We start from the raw sequence: 16810 nt of genomic DNA on the forward strand, positions 1-16810 counted from the left end.
TTTAAGCAAATCTCTGTTCAGATCAGCATGAAGGTTCTGATTGACTTAAAGCAGAGCTGGCCAGGAGTAAAATCTCCATTTGGGAATTCAATATATGCATCACTGCTACTAGACGTTACATAAACAATGTCTCAAATATAGTGTGCATTGCATATGAAATCAAATAATAAAAAATATTCTTCCCTGTTCAAGAATCAAGTGTAAGTTAAATGAAAACTGAAGCTGTCAGCTTTTGACAGGAGAAATGGTGTCTGTATCTGAAACTTCACATTCCATTTATATAGGGACACAAGCTTAAATGAAGAATGGTATTCAGACACAGTTTCAATAAAAATTGCATATGCAATGCCACCCAGTCAGCCACTACATTTTTCCTGCTCTAAAAAATAAGAAATGGTTTTAACCTCAACTCTTGAGTGAATATAGACATATGTGCAGAATAATATGGGCTGTATGTATTAAGATATGAGTAAAAAAAAGCTACCTATAAATTCACCCAGGCACTAATGTTGCTTTTGAAAACACTTGAGAGACTTTCTTCTACTTTAAAACATTACTGTTGGCTCACTGTCCTTAATAAGGGTCCATTATCTCTGAAACACGTAAAGGGGTCCTACAGGTTGTACTGAGAAGTAAATTCTACTTACTGACATTTTTGCTTTACATAATGCAAAAGCCCTTATTGTTTTAGCATGATTCCTTATTTCTGAAGCTCTTTTATGTTGACTGAGAGAATAAGAAAACAATCAGATTTTTTTTTTATTCTTCCACTTACATGTCAGTGATTTAGTCTGTTGTGCTCCCTCGCTGCTAATGGGATTTAGAAGCAGAAGACCCCTTCATTTCACAAGAACTGTTAATCCAAAGTCTTAGGTTGGAATTGCAAATAAATACTATGTTACAGAATCTGTTTAGAAACACCGTGCCATCATTAATATTCCATAACAAATCACATGGGTTGTAGATATTAATAAGGCAGAAAAAAACGTACAGAAAAAAGCAACTAATCTGGCATGATGTAAAAGGAGTTGGGGAGGGGAAAGCAGCCTACCACATAGATTTTTAGACGGCAGTTCATTCCAACACATTTCAGCTATACAAAATGCTGGATGTACATGGACAGCAGGATTCCCAAACAAGATGAAGAGCTCTGTCAGCAAGTCTCACGCAGCCACAGTATTTGTCTCAGTACAGTTGGTCTCACAGCAATACAAATTTCAGAGGATAAAAAAAACCACATAAGGCTGCAGTGCTGAGCATTTTCAGTCTTGCTTCCTTTACTCTGGTCTTTTTAGTAACCTTATTTACTCTCTATATATTATTTTAACTACTCTGCTGTTATTTCCTTGATCCCAGCAATAAAATTTAATCCACAGGTGGACAGATAATTATTTCTTCAAAATCCCATGTCTTTATCAAGACTCTGTGCTGCCTCATCAGTCTTCCAACACATTGCTGTCCTGCAAGATGAAAGACTTACTTTGCTTTCCTAAAAGCAAGCATATTCAAGAAGACTCGCATGAATTAACTGCCTAGCCAACCTTCATTAACAAGATTTAAAATTTTACTTTGAGTTTCCTGTCTTTTTTTAACCCCTATACATTCATAACTGGAGAATATACAATTTGTAAATATTCTACTTATATTATGAAATATTTTCTACATATATGTAACTAAAGAAATGTATTAAATATGTTGAAAGTCTAAGGGTAAAAAGCGTAGTCTTTTTCTTTAAAACTACTTTAACTGCAACAAGTGATACTGAATTATAGACAGTGCTGCCAAGAAATACTTTTAGAAATTTTAAAATAAAATCCCTCAATTTAAAATTCTGCCTGCTCAAATAAATATCAGACAAGTTTTAGGATGGATTTGCTTAAATCTGTTCTTATTTCCTGATACAACCGTGCTCTGGTTCTGTTAAAGTTTACAGCTAGGATTAATTTAGTCAACAACATTTCACACATATTCAGGCATACCTACCATGTAACACTACATTTGATCATGTCTGAACACCACTGACTTTACAACATTCAAAAGGTGTGGACATCTCCTGTAACTTATTAAAGAACTAGTTCCAAAATATTCTGTAGCAAGCAAAGCAAAAGAAGTGTCAATAAGAACATAGGTTTAAATTTTGTCTCCATCCATTCCTGCTACCAGAAGACAAGGAAAAAAAAAAGTGTGACAGTATTACAATAGAAAGAACATCGCCAGCATCACTAACTTACTCGTCTGTCACTAATGCTAAAAAATAGAATATGCACACAGCACCAATATGCACAATGGGCTCCCAAGCAGCATCATGCTTGAGCACGAATGGTAATTCAGCGTTACCAGGTAACATATCCTGTAAGGCTGGCTAATGTTGATATACTTACTCTAGCCAAAGCACAGCACAGAGATTGAAAGAAAATCTTTGCTTGAAATGCCTTGAGAAAGCTATATATTGTAATTATGTCAGAGAACCCTTCTGTGACACCACGCATTTGAAAATAAGCAAGCCTTAGTGAAAAGAAAACACAGAGCTCAGGATACACATCTCAAACTATGTTCCATGGAAGTATTTCCCCGTCTACTCTTCAGAAAACAAAGGCAATATCCCTTCATCTTGCATTTTTGAGCCAAGATATACATACTGACTGGGTGGAAGAAGCTATACAAATTGCAGAAAAAGAGAAAACAACATGAAAGAATCAAATCTCTACTAGTAATGAAGAACAAGTTGTTATTACAGGTCAAGGTCATAAATGACAAAACAATCTTAAGTTAATGTCCACCCATTGCATACTAAGAAAATCAAAGAGTTAAAATATAACAGTCTCTTATTTTTTCTTCAAAACTATTTGTAAAATTGCAATTTGTAACATGGAAAGTTCCACACACATCTAGCAGGCTCTGTCACTCCAGGTTTGAAATGAGAGCAGTCAGGGGACACTGTGGTCAAATGAACTCTTAATAACAGGTCAGAAGTAGGAGTCAGTAGAACCTGTGAGGTCTTTTAAATAGTGTTTATTAAAATTAAAAATGTATTTAAAAAAAATACAAGCATGTTTTTTCCAGTAAGAGTTCAAGTCTTCATGTATCCAGCAGAATTTGTTTGTAGAATGAACGCTAAATTAAAATCTATCATAAGAAAACAATGAAGCATGGCAGTATCAGAATAAAATAAATTGCAGGGTGAGGGCTGGGGGAATACGAAACAGTCTATGCAAAGAGTGAAAGAGGATGAAAAACAGAAAAAGAAGCTAACCAATTACGTTACATAAAACATAAGATGCCATAACCTATGTAAATCCCCACTCAGTCATTTACTTTATCACTCAACATCACTCTACTTGGAACAACTTTCTTCCATAAAACTTGACAAAGCTAGTGTGCCAACATAAAAGACAACTAGCTTTTCAATGTCCAACAAACCTTTATAGAGAGATGACGTTTAATTACCTCTTCAATAGCTGATAATTTTGTATGTGCAATGCTGTATCTGTCCATTTTAGAACATTAACTTCCCAAGGGAAGTGCTGGAATAATGTACTATATAGTTTTTCACCCTGAAAGCGATTAGTATAATAAAATCAAAGTTGGAATCAGTGTTGCAGAAGAAGAAAAGTTATGTTTTGGGCAAAAATAACTGAGAAAACAAAAAGGTTATGTCAAACCAATTTTCAAATCATACACTTTTTTTTTTTTTAAAGAAGCACAAGTAAAACTCTGCAAGAACCCTGACAATCTGCCTTGTTTATCTGCTTTTTCAACTTTAATAACACAAACTTCACCAGGAATCATTTTCAAAAAAGGTGAAAGTTAACCACGTAACTCACCTGCATAAAAATTGATGGAAGGTAACAAAGCATGTATAGCACCAAGAAAAAACAACAAAACTGATCCTAGGTTATGAGACCTACTTAAAAAAGCTAATCCCAGAGTTTCTAGAACAAGCAGATATTTAAATGCAGGACTCCAGACACATGAGCTCTCCGTAAAACTTGCCAGAAATGTACTTCAAACTACTCCTTCCCCATTGCTGCTTTTCTGCAAAATGTTAAACCTATCCCTATGGGAAAGCTCGTAGCTACATTTCATCCGTCAGTAACCCCACCTAAATCCATCCTCATCCCCAGTTTGAGCTAAGACACAAAACTTTATGAAGAGACACAGACACACTCTCCCTTTAACCTATTTTACGTCCAGGAGAGGAAAATAACATTGGAAAGTTAATGGTGAGATTTTGTAAGGCTGTAACTATTACTTCTCATCTAAGCTCACTGAGCTCACTCCCCCCTCATCCTGTGCTGGATTCTAACTTGGATCAACTATAAATGGTCTGTAAAGTCAGGACAGTGTATTGGCTGTTCTCACACTGAACAGCAACTTACTGCATATATAGTTAGACAGCTTTCAAAGGAACTATACTCAAAGAAATGAACGCACTCCAATGTAAATATATAACTTGTCCTTTACAATATTATTATTGCCTATCTTTATATCTTGAATCTCATCATTTTCTTTGTCTTGGTATTGGAAGTAAGGAAACCCATGAAATCTATACATTAGATATACGTTTTAATGAAATAAAAGTTAGATATGTAGCAAGGTCTTTAACAGTTGCTGATGAACATTTTTTTACTGTTACTATTTTAAACAGACAAGGACTGAAAACTTGTTATTAACTAAAAAGGCTGACAATGCTGGTGTCAAAGACAGATTCAGAACATTAAATGTATTTGTAACCACTTACCAGCAACTGGAGATAATATTTCTGCAGCCCTGCTTCCTTTGCCTGTTAGTATTTCATTCTTCAGGGACAGGCTGAAAGGCAAATTTTGACACAATCAGCCCAGATACAAAGAACTGGAACAGGAATAAAATTAGAAGAAAATTCTGTCTAGAAGTGTGAAGGCACGTAGGAGATATTGACAATTTATCTTATCTTATAAATGCATCAGAAGCATGAGATATTGATAAACATGTTCTTAATGCACTATTATGAATGCTGGCCAGAGCTCCAGGGACAAAAAACTGGTATTGACAGAGAATAAAAGATCAAAAATGCCAAGGATCATGCCAAATTAAGGTATTACCTTAAAGACCACCATTACTACAGTGCTCTAATACAGGTCTCTTATTTTCCTCATTTAAATGAAAATGTTACTCCATAGTTTCTTTAGTTTCTTTCCACATCAGAAATACTCTCTTCAGATTTGCTTTTTTTTTCATATTTAAACTTTTTTTTTTCTGGACCAAAAGTCCAAGCTAACAGAACAAAACGTCACATAGATGCATGGCATCATGTAAAAGGGAAACACATCACAAATGGAAAGCCACATTTCCCCTCTCCTCACCACAGTCAGAAAATTAAACAGGCAAATTGCTTACAACCCACCTCATCCTTACTGCTTTACACATGTATCGTAAACCACTGTTTTGCTTAAGCCTTCTTTCAGTAAAAATGCAAAATATTAGTGTCCCACATGTACCTTTTGCAGAGGTCACATCTTTCCCCAATTACATGTTTTCCACACATTATACAAGACTCTCAGCTTTTATTTTACCTTGGAGAATAACTTCTACAGCAGCTCCACTCTAGCAGACAGGAATGAGATATCCCCTTTTGATACTTTGCTTTAGGAATTGCTTCCAGGAAATCGGCACTAAATGAGTATTCATGAAGAAACACTTAGCGAAGTGGATATTCAGGGAGGACTTAAGCAATAGCCCATGACTTGGGTGGAGCTAGCCCCTGTATCATGGGCCATGCCCACAATGCAGGGAACAGGGGGAAGAACCAGGATGCACACAAGCTACAGGTGGCCTTTGGATTCCCATACCTGGAATGTGGGTCTGGGTAAACAAAAAAAAACTGCAGAACAGTGCCTGATGTGAATGAATCCCCAACGCTGCAGCACTGAAAATTGGGGATGAATAGCGTGACCTTCACCTTTACAACCACCACATGACTGTGTGAATGCTTTTACACATATTTGCATAAAAAAAACATATATGATACAAATCACACATACAATCACAAATAAACTCAAGAGAAGGACGAACTTTGCTCTAGCAAGATGTCTCAGATGCAATCATAGTCCTTAATAAAAAGGCTGGCAGTACCCTCTATAACCAGTCTATCAAATGCAAATCACAAATCAGCAAAAAAGATGCAGGGGGGATGGCTACAGAGAGATTATCAGTTACTCTTAAACAAAGTATCAGTCCTTGTTTTCCAGCTAAGTTTGCTTCCTGAGCTAAAAATTTCAGTATCTACTTAGAAAGAAGAAAAATAATCAAAATAACTACATAAGTTAGCCTGGATGGATGACAGCTGTGGAGAATACGATGATAGTGTAAATAACAAGAAAGGAGAGGAATTACACACAGTGACCCCAAGAGGCATAACTGAAATAGCATGATGAAGTTAGGTAAGAGGGTGGCTTAGGCTAAGCAGCAGAAAACATTACTTAACAGCAAGACATGATATAAAGTAGATTATTTTTCCCATGGAAAAGGAAGTTATTTAAGACTTGACAAGATGAAACTGGAAAGCATAGCAGAGAAAGCAGTTGTGAATTGATGAGGTCATGGATGACAACACTTAATAAATCCTGTCCTTTCCTCTTCCCATGATTAAGTTTCTCAGTAAAATTTCAGTATAGCAAATGACCACACTGAAAATACTTTCACTCCTTGGCTCTTGGTCCAGAAAAATACCTTGGATTTCATCAGCATTAAGGTCAGATGTGTCATGCATCTGATGTAGCTATTACACACTGCATTATTTGAACATTATTAGTAATATTAATCCCCTATTACTTATTCTTTGGCCTATTCCTGTAACAAAATTATCTTTTTAACTCTGGACAGCTATAGCATTTTTTATTCAAGAATTTCAAAGTACTTCATAGACACGTGTTCGCCATCAACAACTTTCAAAATAAACAGCATATGTCAACACAGCACATCATTGGTCCAGATGTTATCTGACAATTGCTGAACTGCACAGTCCAGCTGCTTAACGTGATACACAATTACCAGGCAATACAATGCCCATGAAATGCTCTGGTGTTGGACATGGCCACAGGAAATTACAGAATTAAAACTAAGGTCAAAAAACAGAAACAAAATTTGCTGTTCCCTCCAGTCCCATACCTGCAGCACTAGGAATCAGGAACTAGCAAAGTTTTAGGAGCAATGATAAAACAGGAATTCCTTGACGTGAGCAAGTATTACACCAGAAAACCAACTGCTGGATTTGGGTGTGTTTTTTTTTTATTTTTGGTGTGTTATGTGTTTTTTTTTTTTTATTATTATTGCTATTCTTACAGTCTTACTTTACAAAACATTTTGCAATTCAGTTCAGAAAGAAATGGGGTAACATAAAAAACGACAGAGAAGAGTTTCCTCCTGCATTTTCTTCCGTCTGAACTCTTAAGTAGAGTTTTCCAAGATGCACTCAGGAGCACGGATGAATCTGAAACACAGAAGTTTCTGCTCCTGATTAAAAATCTCCTCTTATGTCCCGTCCTACAAGACAATCATATAAACCTTTTTTTTTTTTTTAAAAAAAAAAAAAGCATAGTTACACTCAAGGCTTCCTTTTGATACTGTGGAAATCTTGCTCGCTATAGGGAATGGTTGTAATTCATTACATTTGTGAGTGAAATCCAAAACTTCCCTTGCTTTACCACCCTTATTTTAAAGGATCTACTCTAGGACGGATAGGATCTCACTGTCCATCAACAGTAACTGCAGGAAAGGACAGAGAAAGCACCACAGCAGCAGGGAAAAGTTAACAAGTTTTCACAAACTGGAAAATAATAATTAAGAGATGATAATATCACAACAATCAATTATCATTCCAACCCCAAAAGAAAAATAATCAACACGAACAGCAGCATAACAGGAAAGCACATGTTCTCTTAAAGTGTTGAGTGCCATGTCATAAAGCTGAGATAGTGTACCGCAAGGAGCAATTTGGCAACGTATGATAGAACATCCAATATGTACTGGTGAATATAACAGCTGTTTCCTTTCACACCAGTCCATGGTCTCTTCAGGTATGTCATCCAAATTCCCCTTCTTTTTCTTTTAAGCAGCTACAAATTCAAAATGTTAGTAACTATTCCAAATATTGATACTACTCATCATTCTCAAATTGCTTATTTATCACAAGTGATGCAGAAAGGAAAAGCACAGGCCATTTTCCTCCCTCAGACCAAATGCCAGAAGTAAAGACTTCTGTACAAATGAACACTGACCAACCCCCTTCAATGATATGCATGCCTGCAATTAAAAAATAAATCTCTTCTCCCATCCCCATAAAAGGAAAAAATAAAACAGTGCTGAGTTTTAAACCACAGGTTGTTTTTTTAAAAAAAAAAAAGGGAGGGGGGGAAGGAAAGAAAAACATCTTCCCACACCTTGACTGGTCCTGACTTGATGTCTAAACTAAATTCAGGTGTGGATTCCCATTAGAAAGGAGGAGACAGTTTAAGGAAGCCATCTTTTCTGCTTCCCCACACATAAGCTCTAATATGATGTCACAGGAAACAACAGGGGTCATTTGGGCTGAGTGTGTGCTTGAAATTCTCTGCAGGCTTGCAGTAATGCACCTAAACATAAGGCTAGCAGGAACATGCAACCCATCATATTAAAATTACAGACTTCATTCATAGCAGAGGTAACGCCCACTTGCTGCAGAATGACAGGACTTCTGAGGACATAATCTATAGCTTACAAGAAAAAGCAATAGGAAAACACACATGAAAATAATTTTTCCAGTCAACAGCATTAGTTTGACTGCATAAAGAGAATTTTTGGCTTAAAAATTGTTCTTACCTCCTGACGTCAAATAAAGTTTAAGACAGAAAAGGGAGGCAAGAGGAGACTTCTGAGGAAGGCCTCAAAAACATGATGCTTATCACAGTGCCTCCCTGGCTTGCATTTTTCTATAAAAATGCAACATTTCCTATAAAATTTCTAGATCTGTTTTATGATAAAATGAACATCCAAGAAATTTGGTATGTATGAATAATCTCAGTTTCCAGCAGCCTAAAAGGGCTGTTAAAATATAGCAACCACGTAGGCATGCACGCAAAGATGAATTTGAGAAGCTCTGATGATATCCATGTTATTTAAGAACTACTTTACTTCTATGCAATTGCATCTGATATACAACCAGCACAAACAATAATACTTAAACATGTATATAATAAAATATGAGTTCAATCCACAGCAACAATTTAAGCACTTTTGCCAGAGACACATGTAGAATATGTATAAACACTGTTTATGTACAAAACACACTGCAAAGAAAGTAAGAACATGTAATCACAGAAATCATATTCCTGATATTATCAATACAGCTGGGGCAAAATACTTCTAAGTTACAAAGTCAAATTTCTTCTGCAGTGGCAAAACATTCAGCAGAGAAGGATGTTATGCATGTAGTTTCCAGCAACAACAGTATCAGGATGCCTTAAGCGTAAACAAGAACTGAAGTGGTTAAGTAGAACAAGAGCCCCAGCCTCACAGCAGTGGAAAATAAAGTCTAAGATTTACCAAATAAACACATAGAACCTACTTGTTAAATTGTTCAATTAACCTGTTATTCTGTGGACCATGCAATACAGAGGCACAGTGTATATGTGCTGCTGCCCGGGTACTGCTTCTTCAAGGCCAGTTTTAACACAAGTGGGCCTGTGTGTTAAACTCGCCAATAAAACCGGTGTGGTCATTTCTCACGGCTATGGAAAAATTAAGAGAAATAGTAAGTGGAGGCTTCATCTTGAAAATGAAAGCGCTGAGGCAGGAAATCCTTATTAAACAGTGAGAGCTTCTAAGGGAGGTTAATTTAAACAGTATCTGAGCTACAACCGTACTGATCAAACGTTAGCAATGGTTTCATTAACAGAATTCAACTTAAAATGGGATATTGAAGCAGGAATGATCCACAACCACAGAACCCCAGAACGGCTGGGGTGGGCATGGCCCTCTGGTCCAAGCCCCTGCTCCAGCAGGGCCCCCCAGAGCAGGCTGCCAGGGATGTGGCTTTTGAATATCTCCAGGGAGGGAGACCCCACAACTTCTCTGGGCAGCCTGTGCCAGAGCCGGGTCCCTCTTGCAGTAAAATAGTGTTTCCTGGTGTTCATGTGAAACACCCCGAGTTCCAGTTTGTGCCCGTGGCCTCTTGGCCTGTCACAAAGAAATTCCAACGCAAAGACGACACGCTAGCTGCTGTTTATTTCCAGGCCCCACAGCGATCCCACCTCCACGCTGCACCTTCCCCTCCCTCCACCGCTCCCGCCTTCCGGAAGGCCACAAAACTGACCCGCAAACACCCCGGGGACGACCGCGCAGCCCTCCAGCTACACCCATCCACCCGCCGCCAAACGCCGCCCGGCCCGGGCTGCCCAGGCCGCGGGCCCCAGCGGGCCAAGGTCCAGCGGCCGTGGCCGACGCAAGGCCCACGCCGCCACTCACCGCCCCGCCGCGCGTTCCGCCGCCGCCCTGCCCCTTCCCCTGCCCGGCCGCCGCGGGAGGCGGGAGGCGGCTCCGGGAACCGGCGCGGCCCCGTGCGCTGCGGGCGGGGATAAGCGGCCCGGGCGGGAGGAGCCGGCTGGTATCGGCAACATGGCAGCGGCCAGCCGGGCCCAGGTGCTGCGGCTGTACCGGGCCCTGCTGCGGGAGAGCCAGCGCTTCGGCGGCTACAACTACAGGTGCCTCTCCCTGCGACCCCGGGGGGCTCGGGGGTGGAAACGGCGGGGTGGGGAGGAGGGAGAGGAGGAAGGGGCAGCCCAGCGCTGCGCGCACGTCCTGAGCTTGGGGGGCGCGGAGCGGACGAGGGGGTGCTGGTCCGCCGGGCTGCGGGCCCCTGAGCCTCCCCTGCCGGGTGGAGATGGTAGGCTGAAGGAGCTCCTGCCCCACAGGATCTTGCCTCAGATCTGGCCTGGGCCAGCTGCAGCCTTGCCCGGGTTGGGTTCACTACCTAAATCCGCTACCGCACGCTGTGCCCGAGCTCGAGCTCAGGGTGTTGAACACGCTGTAAGGTGCGCTCGCCCAGCCATGCAGGTTGCAGTATGGAGTAGCTTTCTGCTTTCTGTGGTTATCTGTGAACGATGAGCAGCAGTATTTGGCAAAGGGTACATCGACTTGTGTGCTACAGGCATAGGCCTAGTCACATTTTGGGTGCCTGGTCATATTTGGGTACCCACATCATTCATAGGGGCTGCTCCCCATCATTACGGGCATGATTACATTACCTACTAGCAGCCGATTCACTTTGCCACTCCATTGAACCTCAGAGACACGTGAGCTACCTTTGTTGTGAATCACCTCCAGCCTGGCAAGAATAGTGGAGCTGGAAGCAGAAGCTGTTGAACTTGCATAATGGCAGGCTCTGTACTCTTCAACGAATAACTATTCCCCAAACTTCAAGTGCAAGAAAGTGCCCTGAGAGGAAAGGCTGCAGGGCCAGACCTCAAGTGGAGCTCATAAGCCTTTATTGCTGACTTCTTGCAACTGTACATGTGTGCATCACATTCCCCTCCTTTAGTTCCTCGGCTATCAGAACTTCCCCCTGCTGTCTCAAGCATCCCAGCTTCCTGTTATCCTGGACAGTAGCAAGAGGATCACATGTACTGGGGACAGCTTGATGCTGTGAGAGGTGTGGTTGGTGAGCAGTTGTGCGTAGTTTCTTGTCTGGGCCGCAGAGTTTCCAGCAATGGGTTTGTGCTGGGGGGGCGTCAGTGAGAAAGCTGGGCCCACGGTGCTGGGAGGAAGCAGGCCAGCAGCAACTGGTGGTACCAGCCTCACACCACATGTGGGCTGCTTCTATCCTGCTTCTTTCTTATGGAAAACAAGGGATGTAAGAAGCTGTTGTCATCTCTTCTGTGTAAGCTATACCCAAAGTCCACATCCCCACCAAGGTTCGCCAGAAATGAGATATGCACTTGGGGGGGGGGACTCAGCTGTGTGGGAATTTTGGCTTACAGCTCAAAGACCAGGCCGCCTATCACAGAACAACAAACATACCGGTGAGTGTTTTTATACTAACAACAAATTTTTCAGCACTGAAATCATAAGGTATGCATTTACCTTGGATATCTGCTATCTTTTGGCACTATATCACAGTGTAAGCTTTCCCTTCTCTTAAGAAAAGACCTTGCTCAGGTTTGTATGGCCTTGTCCTTAGATACTATAAAATTGGCAAATGCATAAAATCTTGGTGTGTATACATATTTGTGAGCACTAAACTCAACAGCAATTTCTAGTGGGAACCAATTGGCAGCTGTTATACCTAGGGGTCTGCTGGGACCACAACAACCCTTCTGCCTTGGTTTTTACGCTACGCCCATAGCTAAAACAGATGGCCTGTGAGCTTCTCTTCTGATAAGCAGTTCTGCTGTGTCCTTGGGGCTGCTGTAACGTGATATTGCCATACCCTGGAGTAAACTTAGTGACTTTGTAAAGAACCAACTTGTACCAAGGTAGAACGTAGTGAAGATGAATCCTATTGATTCATGACTTCAGCTGGAGAATTCCAGAGCATGGTTGCAAACAGTGCGTATTTGTAAGTGTACATCTGGAGGATGATCTGCTGGTTATTGGCTCGTTATTTGCTTCCTATACTCTTTCTCTGAAGTGTGCATGTAGATTGTGATGTAAAATTGAATATTTTTGTTGTGTAAATTTTCTATTCTACGTGTTATCTTCTAATACCAAATTTTCTTCTGCCACCCCAACAGAACTTCTACTGTTGTAAATGTGAAAAATAGCATTAAGATCTTAAAGTAACTGTGGTCACCACTGACCGTCTTTAGAATAATAGCACTCAGGATCGTCTCTGGAGTCCAGCACTAAACATTATGGAGTGTTCCGCAGCCCAGGTGTGCTGGCCAGGTTTGAACAGCAGGGGAGAATTTAGTAGACAATAAGTAATTTCTTGTCTGCCATTCTGCCCCATTACCCATGCAGATGGTCTGAAGAAGGAAGTGTGATTTGTACTGGTGGAAAATCAATACATGAAGGTGGAAGATGTTAAGATTTGAGTCAAAAAAGGTGTTTCTTAATGAGTGTACTGTTTTCTTCTGCATGTTTGACAAAAAGTAGATCCCCTGATGGTTTATAACATGTCAGATTACAATCTCAATTAAATTCTATTAAGGTGGTAATTTCTAAATAGTATTTCATTTGCAATTTATATAGCAGCTTTATGTTGTATCTCTTTTTGGTATGGAAAACAAAAGGATTTATGAACCTGTAAAAACTGATAAAACATTTGATAGCCAATGAGGATAATCTGAACTTTAAAGTTTTTCGTTTGTATAATGTGGCTGACAGTGGTCAAAACTCATTGGAATTGAGTGGCAGGGTAGTGCAGGACTGGAGCAGGTCACCCAGAGAGATTTTGACATTTCCATATTTTAAAGTTTTTGTGACAGGTTTAATAAAACTGCACCATGGCTGACCTGGCCTTGCTGGGGGTAGACCTACTTCAAGTAGGAGTTTGGGTTAAACAAGCTCCAGAGATTCCAGCTAATGAAGGCTACTGTGATTTTATGGTCCTCAGTCTTCCTTGGCCTATGAAGATCAATACTGACTACGAACTTCTGAGAAACATCATGTTACTCGCTTCCTGCTGGTCTCCTTTCTCACTTTTTAATTTCTTGTAATTATGAGCAGTGTCACAAGCTTCAAATCCCTCTGCAGAAACTTTTTGCAAATAATTTTTGTTTGTTTAAGGTGTTGTATGGTTTATCATATATTTATTTGTTATCCCTTGTGTTCTGTTAACTGGTGGATATTATATCTTTTCTAGTCTCTTTCTTGTCCGTATAAATCACATTTTAATAGAATTTGTTTTTTCTGTTAGAATGTGCAATATTACCTGATTAATAAAACTACCCAGAATATAGAAGAACCAGGGAAAGAAATAGGTCAAAACAGCATTTGCATTGGAAACAAGTGAATTGAATGCACCTGATTCTGTCTGAGCCGTGTCCTTCAAGGTTTTGCAACTAGTAAATCTGATTTTTTTTTTTCAAGTCTGTGCCACCCTAAGAACACCAATAAGCAAAATAAGTTTTATGCTTTTTTTTTTTTCAGTGTCGGTTGCTTTTCCTGCTTTCAATGACATAGCTGGTGATGGGATTTTGATTTAATCTTTTTCAGAAAGTGCTTAGCACTTCAACAAACTTGCTTTCCATCAAGTGATACTTGACTGGTTGCTCTTCAAGTTTGCAGTGGTTTAACTTTAAAATTTCTGACAGCATATCTGACACCAAAGTGCTACTTCACCTCCTTTAAAAATAGACTATTGTAAGCTGAGCTTTTAATACAAGGCCATAACTTCAGAAGTAATATTGAATAGCTTTGTTTTTAAAAGTAAACTATTTTTTTGTTATTTTTTTACAATGGATTTTATCAATGTAAAAAATCTTAATTTTAAAAATCTCAGAAGTTGCTTGTGATAAATGTGGCTTTTTTCTTATTTTGAATTAAAGTTCAGGAAGTGAAAATCCTGGGCTTCTACTATGTAGGGCAGATCATTGTTCTTAAGGTGGTTTTAGTCCTTTGGCATTAAAGCTGTTCTTCCAAAAAATGTTTGATTCCTGTGTTTTTACAGTAGGTTTAATATCTCAATTTACCATAAACAAAGTGCTTACTCTTTTTATTAGTGACAGTGAGTCGAGGTGGGTAGGAAAAAAGTCTCTTATTCATGTTCACTGTCATTAAATTTGGCATGGATGTCCAGATACTCTGTATGTGTAGAGGTGGTAACTTACTGACCTAAGGTTAAAAATATATATATATGCTGATATATATTTAGAAAAATATTTCAGCTGACAAACATTCCTGTGTATGCAATAACGAATCTGTTTTTTGCAAACAGGAAAGTGAAAGAAGGTACAGTCTTGGGTGCCAGCTGCTGTTACATAAAGATTGATCAGGACTTCTGATTTAAATAAAAAAAAAAAAAAAAGAGGTCAGTCATTGGACAAGGGTCTGGTTTACTCATGCACCATTTCTCGTTTCTGTTGCTGTTCCACTAATGTCAGTCTTTTCTGTTTTGAGTCTTCTTTTTAACTGCTAGCCAAGTTAAAGTCTTACTCAGATACTGAGTGTGCTGATCAACTTGTTGGGCTAAGGTAAGGAACTGCGAAATAATAAATAATATGTCAATATACTACTGTTTTAATTTTTCTATACTCTGTGTGATACGATTCTTAGATATTAGGCAGTGGAGAAAGATGTGAAACTTTGCTATAGGGAGCGGCTTGACCATAAATTTAACACAAGATACTCAGAACAATTCTAATCATGTTCATCTTCTCATCTCCCAGATGGAATTCCAGGTCTTTAATTTTTAAGAAGCGTCTTGAAAAGCTGTTTTGTGTCTTATTAAATCCCATTTCATCTTTCTGCCTTGTTTTTTTATCTATCCTCCAGGTGTTTTTTGTTGTTGTTGTTTTTTGTTTTCTTACAAACTTGTTTTGTTGATGCCTGTAGTGTTAAGAGGTGTTTAAGAGCTGCTACAAGTTGCTAGAGAATTAATGCAACCTTTTCTTCTACCCCTGTTGCCAGCTGGGCACAGGCGCTGCATTCAGCCTCTTAATACCTTGTGTCAATTAGAATAAAATGGACTTTTTGATGGAGCATAAATATACGATCAGTACATCACAGTTGTTCCTTGATTTCCTTCTTCCTTATAGGATCTAGATAGTTTCTTACATGATGCAATTTAGTTGAGTACATGGGACCTTTGGAAAGAGGGTGACCGGGGGAAGGTCTTCTTGCCAGAACTCTCTGCTTTGGTTTGGCTTCTGTCTCAGCAGTTGTTTGACAATATAATTCATACCAAATAATTTATTTTAAAAAAAAAAAAAAAAAAGCTTTTTCAAATTGGTATTCTTTCTCTTCCTCGTCTCCCAACATATCTTATTCAGGCACTTTAATGAAAATCTTGCTTTGCTTCTGGGATGTGGAATCTGGTCATTGGTTCTTTCACACTTTTCTTTCTCAGCTAATTTAGCAACTGTGTTAACATTTTCCATGTGACAGTTATCCAAGCTGGATACGCATTTTTCTTGCTGGTTCTCCTAATGATGTTTGTGATTGATGAGATCTGCCAGCAGATTGTCAGCTCTGGGTATCACATTACTGTGTATTGGGGAGGGGAAAAAAAGACTAAATGGTGCTGATGTTTGTTTTTTAAATTAAAAAAAATCCAAAACGATAATAACAAAACAGAGACATGCCATGCTGTAGAAAGTACTGTATTCTGTGCTAAGTGGTAGTCTGTAACTGAGATAAGAAACCCAGAGAAATTAAAACTGTCAGTTCTGTCCAGAAGAGCTGTCTGACTTCTTTGTAAGAGTAAGATGACTGACATGCAGCCTTACAGTATCTGTTTTTTTTCCTTGGCTGTGCAAAGAAAATGTAATTGCTGGCTGTGTTCCAAGTGATAATAAACTTTAGGATTTTTTCAGTTAGTTTCCCATGTGATGAGTATGTGGCTATTCCTGAAAAAGTATTTTTGGGAAAAAAAAAGTCAGGGCTGCAAGCAGCTGTGCTATATGTGAGCCCAGGATGCAGGGGCATTTCTGGCACATGCTGTTCCCTATGCTTGTTTTGGCTTGGCAGCTTTGTGACCCAAAATCACGGACAAACAGGAACAAATTGGTTTTGTAGAGCATTGACATGTATTTGTGGTTGGCCCTATTAATATTACCTCTTTCTCTGGGTAGTTAAATTTTGGACATTATTTCAGTGTCACATACCGTGCAGATCTTTTGCAGTAATGTTATTT

The 16810-nt window shown here is 39.3% G+C and overlaps 2 protein-coding genes across 21 annotated transcripts in view; one reads left to right on the top strand and one right to left on the bottom strand.

Moving 5' to 3' along the window:
* The window catches only part of FARS2 (phenylalanyl-tRNA synthetase 2, mitochondrial), a 249018-nt gene extending 238406 nt beyond the window's left edge, over positions 1–10612 (bottom strand). For 6 of the 17 annotated variants that reach the window (XR_010829431.1, XR_010829432.1, XM_066992479.1 and 3 more), the window contains exons 1-3: positions 10331–10471; positions 9584–9746; positions 4742–4812 (exon numbers count right to left, since the gene is read on the bottom strand). The gene's annotated coding sequence lies outside the window, so the exon portion shown is untranslated. The other 11 variants (XM_066992476.1, XM_013179292.3, XM_013179297.3 and 8 more) reach the window with 4 other exon arrangements.
* LYRM4 (LYR motif containing 4) overlaps positions 10511–16810 on the top strand; it is a 92342-nt gene continuing 86042 nt past the window's right edge. For all 4 annotated transcript variants that reach the window (XR_010829450.1, XR_010829448.1, XR_010829449.1 and 1 more), the window contains exon 1: positions 10511–10718. Coding sequence is in view for 1 of the 4 variants with exons in the window: in XM_048072109.2 (XP_047928066.1) it covers positions 10633–10718 (86 nt within the window). In the remaining 3 variants the exon portion in view is untranslated. The remainder of the gene's footprint in view (positions 10719–16810) is intronic.

This window comes from Anser cygnoides, chromosome 2, assembly GCF_040182565.1.
Source record: "Anser cygnoides isolate HZ-2024a breed goose chromosome 2, Taihu_goose_T2T_genome, whole genome shotgun sequence".
Classification (NCBI taxonomy): domain Eukaryota; kingdom Metazoa; phylum Chordata; class Aves; order Anseriformes; family Anatidae; genus Anser; species Anser cygnoides.